At 48.2% G+C, this 18,226-nt stretch overlaps 2 protein-coding genes across 2 annotated transcripts; both read left to right on the forward strand.

Moving 5' to 3' along the window:
• Window positions 1-5,785: 5,785 nt before the first annotated feature.
• Window positions 5,786-9,784, forward strand: AFUA_7G08245 (uncharacterized protein). The gene is made up of 10 exons (XM_077805234.1): window positions 5,786-6,406; window positions 6,456-8,201; window positions 8,253-8,355; window positions 8,401-8,419; window positions 8,473-8,592; window positions 8,657-8,679; window positions 8,727-8,764; window positions 8,813-8,956; window positions 9,006-9,398; window positions 9,454-9,784. The coding sequence occupies exons 2-10, from the start codon at window positions 7,822-7,824 to the stop codon at window positions 9,479-9,481; spliced, it is 1,248 nt and encodes a 415-aa protein (XP_077661362.1). The 5' UTR covers window positions 5,786-6,406; window positions 6,456-7,821; the 3' UTR covers window positions 9,482-9,784.
• Window positions 9,785-14,487: 4,703 nt separating this feature from the next.
• On the forward strand, window positions 14,488-18,077 carry AFUA_7G08250 (putative C6 finger domain protein; the record flags this gene model as incomplete). Its single annotated transcript, XM_743697.2, has 6 exons — window positions 14,488-15,033; window positions 15,124-15,236; window positions 15,301-16,743; window positions 16,804-16,884; window positions 16,939-17,141; window positions 17,200-18,077. The coding sequence occupies 6 exons, from the start codon at window positions 14,488-14,490 to the stop codon at window positions 18,075-18,077; spliced, it is 3,264 nt and encodes a 1,087-aa protein (XP_748790.2).
• Between the last annotated feature and the right edge of the window lie 149 nt (window positions 18,078-18,226).

Consider the following 18,226-nt stretch of genomic DNA (forward strand, 5'->3'; position numbering starts at 1 on the left):
AAGTCTCAGCGGAAAGTAATATTAAATATGGAGGGAGAGAATCGTACATCACTGATCCGTAACTCCTTACGCAACTCAGCAACCTTGTTATGGAGCACCGCTCCTGAGTACAGTACTCTTCCGTCCGCACTAGTCAGACGATCTGTATCTTCTAACATAGCTTTCCCTTCCATGGCTGTTTCTGGTATCATTTGCTTGATCTCTTTCCGAAGTTTCTCGGCTTTGGCACCTAGAGGAAGGCTCATCGCAAAACACGAGACGGTGGGCAAATTTCGTCCGTAGGAACTTAGTTAACTGTAAAACAGTTATTTATGAACAGATAATATCTCCATAAGGACAAACCGTTTTAAGGGTCGAATGAGGACTGTAAATACCGGAAATCATGGTTGTGTCGTTCACAGGAGGGGCAAGAGGGGCAAGAGCTAAGGCTCGGAAAATGAGCGATGCCACGTTCGGGTACTAATCACGTGCCATTGTACACCGGAGCATACTGCCTTTGGGGACCGCCTGCCCTAGAAGTTAGCCTCGCTTCACCGTCATCGCCTATTTAGCTCAGTGCTCACGCAGCCGTTGATGATCCTTGGTTCTGGCTCGTCATGAAGAGAAAAGTCATGAAGGACTAGAAGGTCGCCGTCTATTTCCTACCCACTTATTAGTCAGCCTTGGGTTTACTAATCGAGAAAGAGACATATGTTTCGTTAAATCGAATGAATTGATATTGGCCGTACTTTTGGGCCAGCTGCAAGTTGCCTGAGAGTCCGACTGATCCTGCCCGGAACCCAGCGACGCGTCAAGTTGGACGAGGACTCAAATACGTAGGTAAAGGTGGCGGGCACACCAGGTGTTCGCCCGTAAGGATTACTCATGCTTCTCGGCGAGTCATTACCCTTTCTGCCAAGAGAACTAACCGGATGAAGTGGTTTTGATCTCTGAGCCTCCACGAGTATGGTGCTATCAAGGCCTATCCTGCGTAGGTGATCCTCACCCGTAGGCGGTTGGGAATATGGCCCGAAGCTCCTCATATGCCAAACAAGACTATAACATATTCTTGTGCTAAAGCAACCATAACTACAGAGAAAACACGGCACAGAAATTAGGACTGGAGACCTCCAGGAAAATGATGTTCATCATGCTTTGTCAAGTCCTCAAGTAAAGGCAATGGTTCGTTCTGGTGTCCGCGACGTATGTTGGCGAGTCTTCGAGCCAGGTATTCATCCCAACCCGGGTTTCTGCTAATTGTGGGTCGTTTGGACAGTCGAAGAATGTAGACAGGGATTATTGTTGCGACTCGTTGAGTGTTTTCATAGTCATAATTGTGATTGTTGATGTCGACCACAAAAAAGGTGTGCTTCGAGTGTATTTCTGCAGCCGGAAAGCAAGTTTCTGCGGCTCGGCGATATTTACTCACAGCATCCTGTACCTTCTCGACGAACGGTTGAATTGACGCCAGATAGTCCGCAGAATCTAAGATCACTGTAGGCGTATGGCCGACGATACGAATTGGTGCGTTATGATCAACTTCCTGGGATGATTGAAGGAAACTTTTCAATATACTGGGGATCTGGTCTAGGAGAAAATCCCGCAAACTGTTTTTCTCATCGTCCAGCATTTTGCATTGTGCTGGGAGCTGGGACAAAGAAAAACCGGAGTCAGTCCATTGATAGTAGGTCGCGGCCGCTTTGACCCCTGATTGTTCTTGACGACATCAAGGGGCATTGGGAGGATACGAACCAAATCAGAAGCCTGGTATAGTGACCACACGATGCAACCATGCAAAGAAAGTTGATGAGGTTGTCCCCTAACTGCGGACTGTATAGGGTCTTTTATAACTTGGCAAGGCTCCAAAGAGTTCGAATGATTGCATTGTTTGTTCATCCCTGTAGCAACGGAAGTGGCATTTCGAGCGCGGCGGTGAATGATGATTAGTAAGTCGGAACCCCTCGCTCTCCTTACTGAGAACGACCGTTGAGAAGAGAGGCAGGCGCATCACGTGATGGCTCGTAGTGAAGACTTGAGGAGGGCATAGAGCCGGTCTAGTATTACGGCTAGGGGACGGAACCCCGTACGTGGCATAGATGACTGCGTACGTTAACCCAAGCCAACTAGTTAGTTACCAGTCGCTGCTGAACCAGCGAGCTAGGCACTGTTAAGCAGAAAGCGTACAAAGTAGACTTGCCGAAGACTTAAAAATAGGCACACACTACACTAAACAAAGCTAAAAGGATAGCACCTGAGAACATGACATAGCCAAGAAAGTATAAGGATCAGGTCATCAAGTAACCAAAGTGGGTCCCCTAGCTCCAAAAGCAACTTTACGATATCTGGTAGAGGGGCAACAACTAAAAGAAGGCAAACAAGAGGCAGCTATCTGGGGCCTTCTGTACCAGCAAAGTGGCGGATAAAGGCTAAGTGCAGTTAAAAAAGTCTTTGGAAAAAAAAAGGAAAAAAAGGAGGGTCCGTATTTTATTGTCAAAGGGGGGATCCACATTAGAGAAAGACCCCACTTTCACTTATTCATGACATTGCTCATACCGACGCTCAGACTGCAATCATTAGATTGTCTGTGGTATACCCCCCTATAATCGATTTACCGGTTAGCTGGTGATCAAGTGCTGTCTGCAGCTGCTTCCAGCAAGCATAAGTGCCACAATTGCTTGCTGTCGAAATATCTGCTTCCAGCCCACCGGTATATGGAGGATAAGCTACGAGATTTTGCAAAAACAATCAATAAACAATTCAACCAGCAGTTACATTGTTATATACGAATACCAACTAGCTCGTGCTGCGACAACCCTACAGTATCCACCGTCCTTCAAGTAGTCATCGAGAAGCCAAAGACCTATCATGGAAATCAGACCTTGTCCAGGGGCAAAGCGGGTATACTTACTCAAGTCAACCGGAACTGCACGTCGCTACGCTCCTGGAAACGAGTTGTCGCTGCTGGATGGCGAGAGATACGCATGCTCGGGACAGGGAATTAGCTGTCGTTCGGGGGGGTCGAATTCTTGTTGGGGATTCCGCGTATAAACGGTGCAGTTGCCGTTGTTTTCTGTACAAGGCTCCACCCTTTGAGGAGGCCCAAGGCATCCTCTACACTTGCCTCCCTGATACGAGATCTGCCTCCAACGACACATCTACCATTAACATCAGTATCTTGTGGCACTTCGTATCGGAAAAGACAGACATTTGGGGTGGGAGCGATAAAATTATAGGGTTGTGAGGTTGGTAGACTGAGTGGTTTGAAGGCAAGAATGACAATGGAAGGGCACTGTAGTGCTCTTATATATGTTAGGTGCGTATGCTACTTTGAGGATTGAAGGAAATGTTGCCAGAGGACCTGAAAAGCAATTCGCTGGTCGTTTTGAGGACAATGCCTGGGTAGTAAGCTGATTGATTGGACCCACAAGTAGGAAACTGCTTACAGAGAATGCCCCACAGGGCCCGTTTGTCAGGCGGGCTATTCCTAAACGGACCAGAAGTCGTCCGCGCGGTAGAAGATTGTAGTGTCTTTAGAAAAAAGCCCCCGCCAGAGCCAGCGTAAACAATACCCAAAGTTGTGCTAGGCATGGTCCAACAGCAACCTGGACAGTTCATGATTGGTCGCGGATGATTTAAGAGTCCTAGCAAGCTAAGGCTAAGCAGGCTCTCAGAACTATACAGCCCATAGTGACATGTGACTCCTTAAAGCATCATTATTTTACTCTGTATGTGCCCTTCTCGATTGCTTCTAAATCATTCGCCTAGCTCACAACAGGGTTCTCGATGGCTACAGCGAAGTTTTCTTGGAAAAGCTCAAATGTAACTGTCTGCTCGTGTTGTCTCTCCTGACCTGGCACTTTGAAGCATCCCTCTAATTTTCTCCAAAGTCATCACCCCCTCCTCGGGGACTTCTACAGTTCTTCCGCCGAGAAAAAGACAATCTTAAGCAACTTTGTGGAACTCCCTGCGATCGTTACAATATTCTCTTGGAGCAGGAGATGCCACAGCGAGAGTTCGTGAAGAAGCTAGACAGTTTCCTGCTCTTCCTTGGGTTTGGGTTCGACCTTTTTATTCTGGATTCCCGCTAAAGAATGTGCCCTTTGTACGAATAATCGTTCACAACGGTAATCGGTGTTACAGAGGTCATGTTATCGAAAACCCTCTTCTTGCTATACTCTAGATCTATTGAATCATTGCATCTCAGTGTGCTGGTAAAATACAGAGTAAAAATCGTGAAAATACCACATGACACCGCTAGCGCGAAGAACCTGTCTCTGATTTCCGGATATAGTGGTTGGCAAAAGCACATCAGATTTTCTCTGTGTAATGGGAAGCTGAGGGAAGGCAAGAGCGCCACGGATATTTTACCTTGGCAATTGCTGTTAAACATTGAGAATTATTGGCGCTACAGCCGATTTCTACCAACTACTCCTGGCTACTGCCACTGCTCCAACTACTGCCAACGCGCCTAATTGTACCAACTGCGCTAAATACCAACTTCACTCATCAGTAACCTGCAGATCTTCGTCAAGCATGGTTTGCTTCACCAAAGTACCGTGTACGATAGTGGCTGTTACTAGACCGGAGTATCCCGCTGGAGTGACCAACTGACGTCTGATCTTGCAGTTATAGATGATGGGACAACCAGATTTGTAGCTGTGTAGAGTTCCTATTCTTAACCATTATCTTCTGAATAATATTGGAATTTGATGGACATGATTAGCCTTCTAAATAGTGCCATGTCACTGGCCTCAAATTTCTTATGCTGCCTCATTCAGGGCCCCGAGGCAAACGAAGCTATGGCGCCTTGCAAATCCGGCTCACGCAACCATCTGCAGCCTCGTGCGATATCAATCGAAGAATACGAAATTATGCGTGTGAGTAACCAAACCCTGAACCGTTCCTCATGTATTGACACGCGGCAGAATGATGTTTGCGTATTGAGAGAAGAAGGGCAAAATGTGATTCTTTCCAGACATGTGACATACAAGAAGGAGGAGAATGAACAGGAAATCACCTGTATGAAGTTTGAGAAATACATGATCTCGAAAGGAGATTTGGGACAAACCAGCTGTGGAAGGCTTCTGTTGGAAGACTGGAAACGAAAAACAGGGCAAGACCACGCGACTCCGAAGAAGTCAGTTCAGGTCAGTATCGAGGAAGATACCGAAGAATGACCGGCTCCACACGCAGCTACAGATAGTCAGATGACTCTAGAGCACAAATGGAGCCCTATCGCGGTGGTTCTCCCGTTCTGGCACTCGGACACTCGCCCTGTACAGTTGTTTTTTGTATCTGATAGTCCAATTTTGTCCCAGGTGGCTTCGGTCAAGAAATTGTCCTCTCTGAAGGCGGCGGAATCACCCGAAGGTTGGGGACAAAGTAACCTGCATGTTTACGAGCCCGAGAGATGCTGGACAGCGTATTCCCATGTACGGTCGAACATATCCGCTTTGCATCTTAATTCTCACCGTCAGTGCTAGACGACCCAACCATTAGACACGTATCCTACTTTTACAGTTGAATTCCAGTTGGCAATTTGACTGATCAACGACGTTTGTAGAGGGGTCAAAAGCCATAATGTCTTCTGCGTCAACAATGAAGGGGCTCCACGCAAGGCTAGTCCAGTCTACGAGGGTTGCTGCTGTGAGTCGTCCCGTACCTGGTCTACGAAGCTGGCTAGACTACAGACTACTGTACGAGACATGCTTATGTATGAGCTGCCAGGAAAGGACGTTAGGTACAGCTCTTCCTGAAGCTGTGAGAAGTCCGTAAAGCACCACTTCCGTAGCCACTAATTTGACCATACATTGACATTCCCTTCTCGTACGTAATTTATTGATCGATGCCTGTATGCGCACCAGCTTTTTGGCTCGTCATTTTTCTGTCCGGGAAGAGGAAGCTAATGAAGGATCGATGAAGTTGCTGTTTTAGCGCCCCATCCGTTAAGGGATGAAGCCTAGGATAAGCTCTTAAGAAGATGCGTAGAATTCGAACAAACTGTATTCCAACGTAACCTACACGACATTTATTCTTGAAAATCCGTCCGTCACCTAAGGATATATAGCATATTGGGTACGATTGAAATGAAGGTTGCTGCCGTTGCCTGCTCAATCAATTCCGGGTCTATTCCCCTAGTCACCTGACGCATACCCCACCACACTCCATCATGGAAGAAGTAACTTTCCAACAACTTCTCTGGACGGACAACAACATGGAGATAATGGGATACTCTATCCAGTCAATTCTCCCAACAGCTGATCGGAATCACCTTGAAGTTAGTCCTACTGAAGTTATCGAGAAGGCAATCGGGCGGGACAAGCTCTATGGGCCAATCGGAGAGTCCAGCACAAGATCCGCTATTTACTGGGAGGGAGGAGATGATCATCAACGTATTTTCAAAAACTTCATGGAGGAAGGGCTTAACGTGGGTGGCAAAAGTCCCCATTCTTGAAGTAAGCTAACGCGTGGCACAGATGGAGGGTATCCTACGGAGCTGCCTACGGAAAGGCGAGGACGAGGTGCTCCACCAGCCACTGCGCCTTGTCCGTTTCCTACGAAACAGCGCGGATCTAGGCCCAAAGAAAGCCCACCCCCATCCAAATTCCGTGTCTATCTTCAGGGCCTTCGGAGGCGATGTGGGCTACGAGAATGGAATGTTCCGGATATATCCATGCTCCCATCCGTTACAGACAAAAGAAGAAGTCTTGGACACTTGCCGTCCGACAGAAGTTCGTCTTGCAGCAGACCAGGTCCTTATTGTATTTGGTTCGCTTTGGGTGGAGTTGTCAACGAATGGCGGGGGTTTGGTTATGTGGAAGGGTTGTTCGACTGGGATTGTTGGGTTACACAATTTCAGCGAGCTATTTCTACCCTTCTTGAAAATCCATGTAGGGGACGCAGATGACGAGGATGTGAAAGGCGAATCCGGTGTACTAGTGTGATGGCTCGCTGGCGTTTTCGGTTACCACAGCAGAGCCCTTCTGGCTAGCCAGGAATAATGTATCTAGGGTCACCGTCAGCCTTTGCCTGTCAAGAACACTCCTGTCTCTCCGTGCACTTACCAACATGATGATTGTAAAGAGATTGGTATTCGCTTAGAAGCCTGCTGCCGTTGAGGCTGCGACATGCATTTCCAAGTTCTTGATATTGACCATTGGAGAAAATCTCGCCCACCCTTGTTACTTCTCTCGAATGCAAGTGGTGAAGCCTTGACAGCGAGTGGAGAAGCAGCAGCGAAACTTCAGGCACACCCAGACTATCTTCAATAGCCAGCGCCTTTTTACCGCGCTTGAGCGCATCTACTGTCTGGTGAGTCGTAGTTATGCCTTTGCTTCTTAGCATTAATCGACCCTTTCCATGCCGTTTAGGCCTGGAGCGTTTTCGACTAGGCCCATCACTTTCTTCCCCCGATTCTAGTTGTCTGTGACCGAGCGCAAGATACCGATAGGCAAGTAAGCGTAGAAGCAAGTTGCATAAGCGATTCTTATTGGGGTCCCATCCTGAAAGGACAGCTGTCCGAGGATCACTACCGGCAGTGTAGCGGAACTCAAGTATTGTCTTGGTATGGTCTTCGCGATAAAATTCTATGAAGGCTCCGATGTTTGCTCTTGCAATTTCAAGAATAGTCTCAGCACTTCCAGACGGACATGCGATGACTCGAGTGATCCTCGTAACTAGTCGCTGGAACTCCTCTTCATGGCGTAGTATGTCGTCATCCGTCAGGTGGATCAAAGTAGCCGTAGCCCAGGAGATAAAATCATGTGGAATTGTGCAGTGAGCCATTCTGGCACAGGTGCGATATTATGCTTCAGGAGAAATTGAACTTTTGTGAGAAACTGGATGAGACGGGAACACAGAGGCCCAAGTTTTTTATGGGTCTTTCTGCATCTCCTCATTGGCGGGCGAATATATTTGGGTAATACCCAAATAACCGCCAAGCCTTTAGTGCGCTTATTTGGATTCTACGAAATGGGGTCCAGTACTTTTGTTCTTTTGATCCCTAGATGGATCCTGCCAGAACATATTACTTTAACGACTCCCATGGTTGGCTTCCCCAACAGCCAATGGCACCCAGTCGCCTTGAACGACTTTGTCCCCGAAGCTTCGTTTCCACTCTTGATTTCTAGACAGACAATGGAGCAAGATCCTGAGTGGTATGATTCTGCTATCGAGGTTGACTTTCATAATGGTGGTGGTGATGATGATGACGATGATGATGAGTACGTGATGCTTGGCGGTTATCTGCTGTATGCAGCTTATTAATGGCGCAGGTCCACTGCTTCCCTTGATGATGCATCCCGCGAAACAGAGGACAGATACGGGAGGGTCTATTCCGCGATGTATCAGAGGCTACACCCCTGGCCTATTGATAAGGTATGCATATTTCCTCCCCTGATGAACTTTGCTGAAACTGTATAGGATGAGCAAAACAGACAAGGTACCTTCCATACACCGGAATCTGTGCTTTCCAATACCTGACTACCGTTACAGTGGCTCGTTTTGAATTATACAAGATGCTTTTCAATGACAGGCTGTTCCATGTCCCAGTCCGTTCACCACAGTATGTGCTTGACATCCGAACTGGCACCGGCAGTTGGGCAATTGCATGTGGTGAGAGCAGCTGAATCATCTTGGGTCACCTTTAAGATATTGCCTCTGACGATATAGTTTCTAGCTGATGCATACCCTTCGGCCAAGGTACCTAATTCTGGTTGTATTCTTCCACAAGATCCCTGACTTCTTAGGTTTACGGAATTGATATGATCCTCATGCAACCGCACTGGTATGACAAGCATTTGCCTAATGCTTCAGAAGCTTACGTTGCGAGCAGGGTGCCGCCTAACTGCCAATTTTTCTTCGAAAATATCATAGAACTCGCCTGGAAGAACGACTACCCAAACCAAGACCTTATACACGTGGGAGAAATAGGCGGTGATCCGAAATTATTGCAAGCTGTTCTAGATGGAGCATTCGCGTACGTACCGCCGCAAGCATTAAGGAAGCGGCCGACTTACATTTGGCAGCTGTTGTGCACAAGGCGGAGTCATCGAACTCTGGGACTGCACTCCGCACCTCCAGGATTCTCAGGGAATTAGTGGACTCCACAGATATGTCAACAAGCTGAGGGAATCTTACCGACGCGACGGCCGTGACCTTGACCTTGTGTATACATACCGGAATGAGCTTAAAAGGCGTGGTTTTGTCCATGTCAACCACCATGTCTACTCTATTTCACTCCACCGAGCACACCCTGACACTATACAAGAAGATATTATTGAAAATTGGAGCGCTGGACTTGAGGCGTCTGCTCTAGAGTTGATGCACAGACACCTCGGAATGGATAAAAATGAGATCTCACAGGAATGTGCCGCCGCTCGGAAGAGTCTATTGGGGGGAGTCAATGGCCATTTGCTAATGTAAGTTAAGTTTACTACTCCATTAGAAACTTACAGGCTGACAAGAATACTCAAGTCACGTTGTGTGCGGACGTAAGCCTTAGCTGCATTACAAAGCAGCATGTTTGTTGCCCTTCTCCTTTCCCCCTAGCTTGACCATGGTCGTCGAGCCTCGAAACGTTCTGTGTGCTACATGTTAGGAGAGATGTACAGTATCAACATTTGAAAGTCAATCTGGGGCCGCTCAATCTGGAACCATGGTACTATTTATGGAAGTTGTTCCAGCTTATTTTATTATATAATGAAAAAAAGAACTTGTGAAGTCCTTTCTCTTCCCTGGAAATAACTGACACCAGTAGGTAGTTCTGGTTGCCGCCAATATTTCACTGACCTGTCTTTCCACTGATGGATCATGGGGCAAGGAATTTTGGGCCCATACACTAGATTCTAGAGTTGGACTCTGAGGACTGGTTGTGAAAAATAACATTGAAGCTGCAGAGCAGGCTTCCTTTGCAACTTCGTTACTAGTGCACTATATACCGGATCAAATCGCTTTTAAAAGCGACGTCCAGCATGGAAATCCATTGCCTACGGACTTTTTTCCCGCGGGCAAAAATTCTTACCAAGCGAGCTGGAAGTAAATCTAACTGGTCCGTGGGCGGTACGCAAAGTTTGCAGAGCTGAGTCTCCTGGACGGCAGCAGAAGCCGCTTCGGGCAAAAGTACAACAGTTACATTAGTTCGTGGGGGTGGAGTGCACGCAGCATGACCCCGATTTGAGAGGCGGAGCCATCACCAAACAGCGCGAGTCATATGCCCATATCACGAAGCTGGCTTATAGGTACTGAATCAGTGCCAATGCGCGCCCCTATCCGAAATTTAAAAGCGTCCATACCCCAGTAAACTTCGTTATGTCTGCTTTCGTTCCCTGTATTTGTCCTTCTGTGCTAGCTGACCTTCAATCCAGTGACGACTCAGCTAAGGATGCCAAACTGTCAGCAATCTCCTGACGAGGAGACTCCTCAATGGCACCAGGGAACTATTAAATCTTGCAACACGCATGACAGTATATATACGTCCTCTGTTAAGCTATTCCCATACACCATACATGAACATCTACTCGGTAAGCCAGCATTTTCACGACAACGGCTTGTCCATTATCCCAGGAATACCAATTATGGACCTGGTAAGTAGCTATTCCTTCTCCGGAACTGTTAAGGTGCTACTGACACTCGAAATGAGTAAAAGCAGACATCACCATTCAACCTTCGGTAGTTGCGGTTTCCGAATCATTTGGAGAAGAACCAGTCATCTACAAAACAAGAGACCAGGCCCAGTCGCACAACTCAAGCGGGAAACACAAATGCATGCGAGAAGGGAGCGTACAGCGAGTTTGTGAGGCTCTTACATCCGTACCGTTCATTGCAAGTCAAAACACAGTCACCACTTCGATTCATCCAGGAGTCAACCATGCGTGTCCTCGTGCAAGTTTGCCATTACCCCAGAGTGGACGAGTATCTGCACATCAACCAGCCTCCCCTAATGACAACACCGAACGCAGCCTCATTCGGCTTCCACCTCTGGGATTTCCAGCTCACTCACGACAGAGCTTACCATCATTAGGGACTCTTTTGCGTGGAAGTAAGGGAAATTTGAATTATGTTAACTTGCTTCCTTGAAACCAAACATCTGCTGATGTGCCCTGATGTTAGGAGACTACCCGGTTTGGGACTGCACTGCTCATGTTCAGTACACTTTCAACATCCTGCCAGCGGACTCCGTAACCACGAAGCAAAGCGGTTGGCACCGTGCCACATTAGCTGATCTTGATATTGCGCCCAATCAAAAGAGCTCGGAATACACAGCCCAGATATCAACAATAAGCAAACATGACTACATTCATGACGGAGGTTGGCAGCCACCAGAGGAGACTCTCCAAAACCCTGCGGTTTGCGAAGGAACGTTCCACTGCGGCATTCATGCGTGCTCTACTGCGCGTCATGGGCCGCTTCAGTCGATGCCCAAGTAGGTCAAAACAACAAGATACTGGACCTAAGGAGTTGAGCTCACAGTTACTCAAGGCTTCACCAGGGTAATCCTCAGCAAGCGCACCCTGTTGACAAATGTATACGGTCGAACTGGCACAGCTCATTATTGAGACAGAGACAGCATTGTAATTTACCAGTAGGTGTTTTGGCGCTCAAATGCTTGTGGAGCTTTTGTTAACATTTTCTGTTCGACCAGTCCGTATCATCTTTTGGAAGAACATCCAGTCTATGCCGGCCGTTGTCTAGCCAAGGACAAGGAGAGCATTCCATGAACGGCGCCTCCACTACTAATGTCAGCCTCGCCTCTTCATCCGGTCTCAATTTGGCCTTCCCCAGAAGCAGTATGGCGACTCAAACGGTGCAGCAGTACACGCTTAGGATTGTTATGGCGAAAAAGAAATCCCGCGTGGATTCCGGAATACCTACCAGGCTGGTCTTATTTCTGATGCCGCAGGATGGCTCGACAATACGATTACCGAGCCTCTGTATGGCAAAACTACCAGTAAAACCTCCGCCACCTTCCATACCTTCGGCCCATACACTGCAGCTATATGTCTCTGTTGTGTGCTGGAGCAAAATTCAGAACAAAGAGCAATTGACGAAGGCCTTTGTAAGGGCACAGCGCTTGCAAGAGGCCGAGGCTTTAGGCGGGGGAGAAGTTAAAATTTGCCCAAGATGCCTACGTCGAGAAGAGAAGCGCTATAAGCGAAAAAACCTGACGGAATTTGGGAACCGCTACTTCCGAGCGAACAAGGATAAACGATTGGTTCTGCTTAGTACAAGGAAGACAAAGTCATGGTCGGAATTCCATAAGGACGTTTCCACAGCTGATGTTGACAGCCCAGTGTCGTCGAGTCACGTGGACTTCTCTATGCGCATCGCATGCTGTTGCCACCACCACGATGAGAAGAAGGGTTTCGGAGTGATCTTCACGGTCAAGGACCACAGGGACAACGTCATCGCCCAAGGCATCACAGACCCCATTACGATCATAAATAAGCGCAGATCTCACGTATTTCCTCGCTTTGAGCTTGATCATATTCGTTAACCTCCGTCCGAATGCTGCTGCCAGGAGTCGGCAAGTCCATCCAAGCTCTGTCCTCGATAGTATAAAATATTTTGGTCCATCGCAGTGAATTTTTGAGACTCACAGTATCGGTGTTTCCAGGTGCCTTAACAAACTGTCCATAACAGTGTAGCAAAAAGTGGCCGAATCAAAGCCTAACTACTGCACCCATTCATCCACTGATTGCCTCCTGCAACAAGCAATTTGCTGTCTATCAGTATATTTCATCTCCCTAGCAACATTTTCCAGTGATAAGGTGCCAACCACCCGTCAACCAACCCGCCCTTCAGCCAGGCTTAATAGCCATTATCTTGCCCAGCCGTGGGAAATTTTTCTTCCGCTCAAAAGGATTATAGGACCAGTATACAGTGTCTAGCATGCTTCAGCAGATCGGCCTCCCTCACCTCTTAATAGCGCAACAGAACTAAGTCGAGAATGGGCTTACCCAGTGAAGCATTACTCTTCCCGTTCAACATCATAAAGAACGGAGCCATTGCCTCGTTATACTAGTCCAGGGCTTAGGTCGGCTATCATCGTTGCAGTCTAGCTTGAACTTTTATGTACCGCTTGGCCTTAGAGTAGTATACTTTACCATCAACAATAACAGAAGTAGTACCATTAAGTTAATTAATACCTTTTTCCTATGTCAGTCACTGACTTGCATCGTAAATTGTTATGTCCAAGCTAATGTTTTGCCCGGAGTTGTCATACTAAGTACGTAAGATAACCCCTCAAATAATATGACCTGATTTAACTAGGCTAGTAGACACTTAGTTAAGTCTTCTGGCCGGTACTTAATCCACTTCAGACAAAAGCACAATATGTCACGCTATTTCCTTCGTGATGATGGAGTGCATAGGATGCTCCAGGAGATACTGAACCATGTGAGGTATGGATGAGACTGGGAATGCCCAGAGGCCAAAGCTTTATGTGGGTCTTAGGCATCTCTCATTGGCCGGTGAGAGCATTTGGGTAATACCCAAATAACCGCCAAGAGCCAGTGCGAACCCTGTTGTACCATACATGAACAGGAACTCAAAACTCTCCTCTTTCTAGTTTCGGGACATGCATCTACGATAGCCAGCCGCTTGATGCGCAATGTTAATGGTCAGACTACGTGTCGGATCGAGTGATATATCCATCCATACCTCCAGAACATGGCGCCACTAGTCATGCTCTTTGTACTGGCCTTCTCACACACGCAAGGCATATTGACGCTGGCAGTCCACTGTCCTTTTCATCCTCAGTAAACAAGTCTTGTAGTGGGAAAGGAACTCGCTATGGACTTGAAATCTCCTTGTCAAAATGGTCATACAAGCCGTTGAACAAGTTGACTGGTCTATCTGCCTCCGAACAGTGTTTGGGTCTATCTTATGCTACGCTTTCCCTGACAACAGCTTACAAGGGTCGAGTACTACGATTGAGATGGACCCACACCTCTGGCTCCCCTGGGCAGTCCGCTACTGTGTCTACTTTAAGTTTGCTGACCGTTCGTTCGGTCGCTCCTTAGATATCCATGCATCAGCCTCCCTTCGTCCTCTGATTGTTTACTTCTCTTGCTCTTATCATTCACTTGTCCGTTTCTCAACTCTTTCTTTCATTCTCTCACAGCTACCTACCAGATTGCTGGCACTTGAGAAGCCGTCACCGCGTTTGCGCGTTCGTTACCATCTTATCATCGGCAATCAATACTCCTTTCGAAACTGCTCGTCTAACTGTTCTATTGGATGATTCGGGGCTGCTGGTCACAACAGTTATCGAAAACAAAAGAGGACGAGAGAACGATAGCAAAGCCCGAAGCACTGATGATTGAGTGCTACAAGAATTGATCGTCTTTCAGGAAGCACTTGAGCTTTTTCTGACTCTAGGTACTCCCCCCGCGCACGTTCCCGCTTCAAACTTCATAACCATGTCCGTCGCATTGGACTGATGGTATTATTCTGGATCTATAGCACGCTGGAGTTAGCAGCTGAAACTGCGGACCTACAACTGTCGCGATGGAGGGGACAGATGATAAGCTAAATCCACTTCCTCCTTACTCCACCCCCCTGCCTCCTTCTCAAGCGCATCATGGCGTTCCCCCTGAAGCGGCGCATGGCCTACCCAACGCGCCGGGAGCATACAATCAGTCATGGTGCCCATACCAACCTTCATTGCCCCCTCTCAAGTACCCTGCAATACCCAATCGACAGTTGCCTCAGCTACCTCACGAAGGGCCGTACGATCGGCCAAATAATTTGCCTGGTCCCAGTCACATCCTGACAGAGTCGCATCCGCCGACTTTTCCTCATATAAACAGAGCTCCGCATTATTCCATACCCCCTTCGGCACCCCCTCATCCGGCTCCTCATCCGCTTCCTCAACTGACGGCCCCCGAGTTTCGTCCTCAGACTATATATCCCTCTCAAGACCACAGCAGCAATGGCAATCCTCCTTCTCCTCCAGCTCAGTCTTCGACAACGATCTCGCATATTTCCCGCACGCCTGCTCACCAGCATCTAACCTTTGGTATACATCAGAGCAAGGCACATCGCGCTCAGCAGGTAATGACTCCTTTTCCACGGCGCATAAAACAAGCTGCGCTGAACACAAAGGAACTGGACTAACTTTACATTCTTCCACAATATAAAAAGGCGTGCGACCGGTGTAGAGCAAGAAAAGCAAAGTGTGATAAAGGGCGGCCCTCCTGCGGCCACTGCAAGGAGAACAATTTGATATGTGTCTACAAAGAAGTCCTCCCCCATAAGTGCGTGACCTGCCTGACTCTGTCCTTCAGTTGGTTAGTTGTCGGATACTGACCCTCAAGCTAGACAGGAAAAGGCCACCCAGCAGATCTTGGACAAGATACAATGTCTGGAAGATAAGCTCGACGAGCGTCTGACGCATTTTCAAACAGTACAGACGGAACAAGGGACGCAGCTAAGTATGATTTCTAACGAGGTCGGGATGAAAGAAACGAAAATGTTGGCTGTCAAAGATGCCGCCCGATCACTGCCACCCAAGCAGACACTTGATGGATTGGTGGAATCAAATGCTGCTGTCTTTTTGCTTGAGTCAAAATCAAAGAACGGAGCGGGAATGCAGCAGTTGGATTCGGATGAACCCCCAGGGCAGAGTTATTTGGAGAGGGAGGATGGCGAGCTGTCCATGCCCGTGGAACATACAACGGCTGCCCACAAGTTGCTCTCCTGGCCGTCGATTAGGAACTTACTGTATCCCCGCGAGTACGACGAGGATTATGTGATGAAACTTGAAGAGCAACGTGGCTTGATTCGCATCTATGGTCGTGGTGAGGGCGACGACATGGGTGAGGATCGCATGTCGCCAACCCCGTTATCAAACCCAAATTCCAGCAGCGGATGGGAAGACAGTCACGCTCACCGAGCAGCGCCTAGTAGCCCTTGGGCTCAGAGCGCTCATCCCAGCGGTTTCCCGCAGAAGCTTCGAGACAAGGGGGTTGACGAGTTTGGTACTCTGTGTGCTGACCCGGACACCATCCGTCGCTATCATCGCAGTTACCTGGAGCACATACACAAGCTTCATCCCTTCCTCGACCAGGGCGACCTGGACAAGAAGATCGAAATGTTCATTAAGCTCCATTGCTTACCGAAGACTGCCGGATCGACGCCTACAGGGACTGGCGACATGCTACGAGGCGCAGAAAGAAAAAGGCCACGTGATACTTTGCAAGGCGCAGCGTGCGATTTTCCAATTCCCACTGGTGGTAGGACGGAAGCGACGAGCCGTCGCATCGAAAGGTCAATCGATAATGCTGTCCTCCTTCTCGTTCTTGCGCTGGGAAGTATCTGCGAAGTGGGAGCACCGGTCCCCGGTCCTGTCACTGATAATTCTCCGGATTTTCGCAAACAGTGGATCCCTGGCCCGCCCACACGTAGCGTCCTATCCCCTGCTGAATCTGACATAATTTTTCCAGTGCACGGGGGCTTCTATGCACCCCACACTATCCCGTATCCCTCACCTGTTGACGATCGGAGAAGTGTCAGAGGGCCGTCAGCATCATTAGGCGGAGACGTACCTGCCAATCAACATCTCAGAAACGTCGATGTCATTCCCGGTTTATCTTATTATGCATATGCGACGCAGATCCTTGGAGAACTTCAGGGCGCTAATGGTTTGCCTCATGTTCAAGCGGCTTTGCTCGCAGGACTCTACGCTGGCCAACTAGCACATCCTTTCCAGAGTCATGGATGGATATACCAAGCCGCTCGCGCTTGCCAAGTGCTCGTTCGATCGTAAGCTTTTGTCCAAAGCTGAACTGAACCCTCAGGGTTGTTTGCTGACCACAGTACCAGGAAACGATATGACCAAATGAAGGACGGCCCTCTGAAAGAACTCTACGATTTCGCATATTGGACTTGTCTTCAGCTTGAGAGGTATGCTTGTAATGATTGTCACTGCCAAGTGGATCCAACTAACTCATAACATAGTGATATTCTTGCAGAACTTGATCTCCCCGCGAGTGGCATTTCTCGTGCAGAGTCACGTATAAGCCTACCAAAGGGACGCTTCACACTTCCTTTGCAAATTGAGATCTCCGCGCCCAGTACCATGATGATGTTTTTCTATTCTGCCCAAATCTACCTCCGGAAATTCCTTAACCGCGTCCACACCGATCTGTACAAAGTAGACAGTAAGACAACCGAGACTATACAGTATGACCAGGAAAACCACTAATTATACCTCTGTAGGAAACCGAGGCCCTAATAAGGCCACCAACGCCGCTGGTTCTGCGAGCGCTGTCAAGGCTGCAATCGCCGCAATCACAGCTAATCCTTCCAGTAATACTACGACGACGACCAGCTCCAGCAACAACCGGTGGACCTCAGACGTGCAGGAAATTTTTAGCATGAATCTCGAACTGTGGCGAAATAGTCTTCCAGAGATCATGAAATGGAAAGACGCCGATCCGCCTTCGAACGACATAAACGTTGCTCGCATGCGGGCCAAATATTACGGCGCGCGATACATCATCCATCGTCCACTTCTGTATCAGGCTCTGCATTTTGCTGGACTCCCCTATCCTAATCCGACCTCCGCGTTAGTCGGGTCACCCGCTGGGTCTGTTCTCCCTAGCACGAAATCTGAGCAGGTTTCGTCCCTATTACCCCACAGTCAACAGGCTTCAAGCATGGCGCATCTGTCAAGCAATATAGGCGTACCAGTCCATACAGCCTCCACTTATGTCCAAGGAAGCTCGACGGGCATCATTGCATACCGAGATCTACCTCCTAAGCTACGGCGAGCCTGTAAAGTATGCATCGACTCTGCAATCCTGAGCACAGAGGCCTTTGATGGAATCGAAGGTCGTCCGATCGTGACAAATATCTTCGGAACTGCGCATGCGCAATTCGGTAACATGCTCGTGTTGTCTGCGACTTATATGTCTTGTCTCTCAGAGCTGGTGGACCGAAATGTCCTTGAGAAACTTCTTAAGCGAACAATTAAATTCCTGTTACAGAGCCGATATATCTCCCCTAGTCTTCGAGCCGATGCACGGATACTCACCGAAATCTATGAGAAGATTTTCGGAGAGCCCGCCACGAGTTTTACATCCGCCTATAGCTAGATTCATACACCTTCCCGTCTCGCTGTCCATCCCTAGGCGTTCAAAGGGCAATCATTTTGTATCCTCCCAGCGAAGATCTCCGCGAGGTCGCCTGATAGATATATCTCGTCACCCAAAATGAGCTTTCACCATCCATATGTAGTGGATGA

The sequence above is a fragment of the Aspergillus fumigatus genome, chromosome 7 (genome assembly GCF_000002655.1).
Source record: "Aspergillus fumigatus Af293 chromosome 7, whole genome shotgun sequence".
NCBI classification, from domain to species: domain Eukaryota; kingdom Fungi; phylum Ascomycota; class Eurotiomycetes; order Eurotiales; family Aspergillaceae; genus Aspergillus; species Aspergillus fumigatus.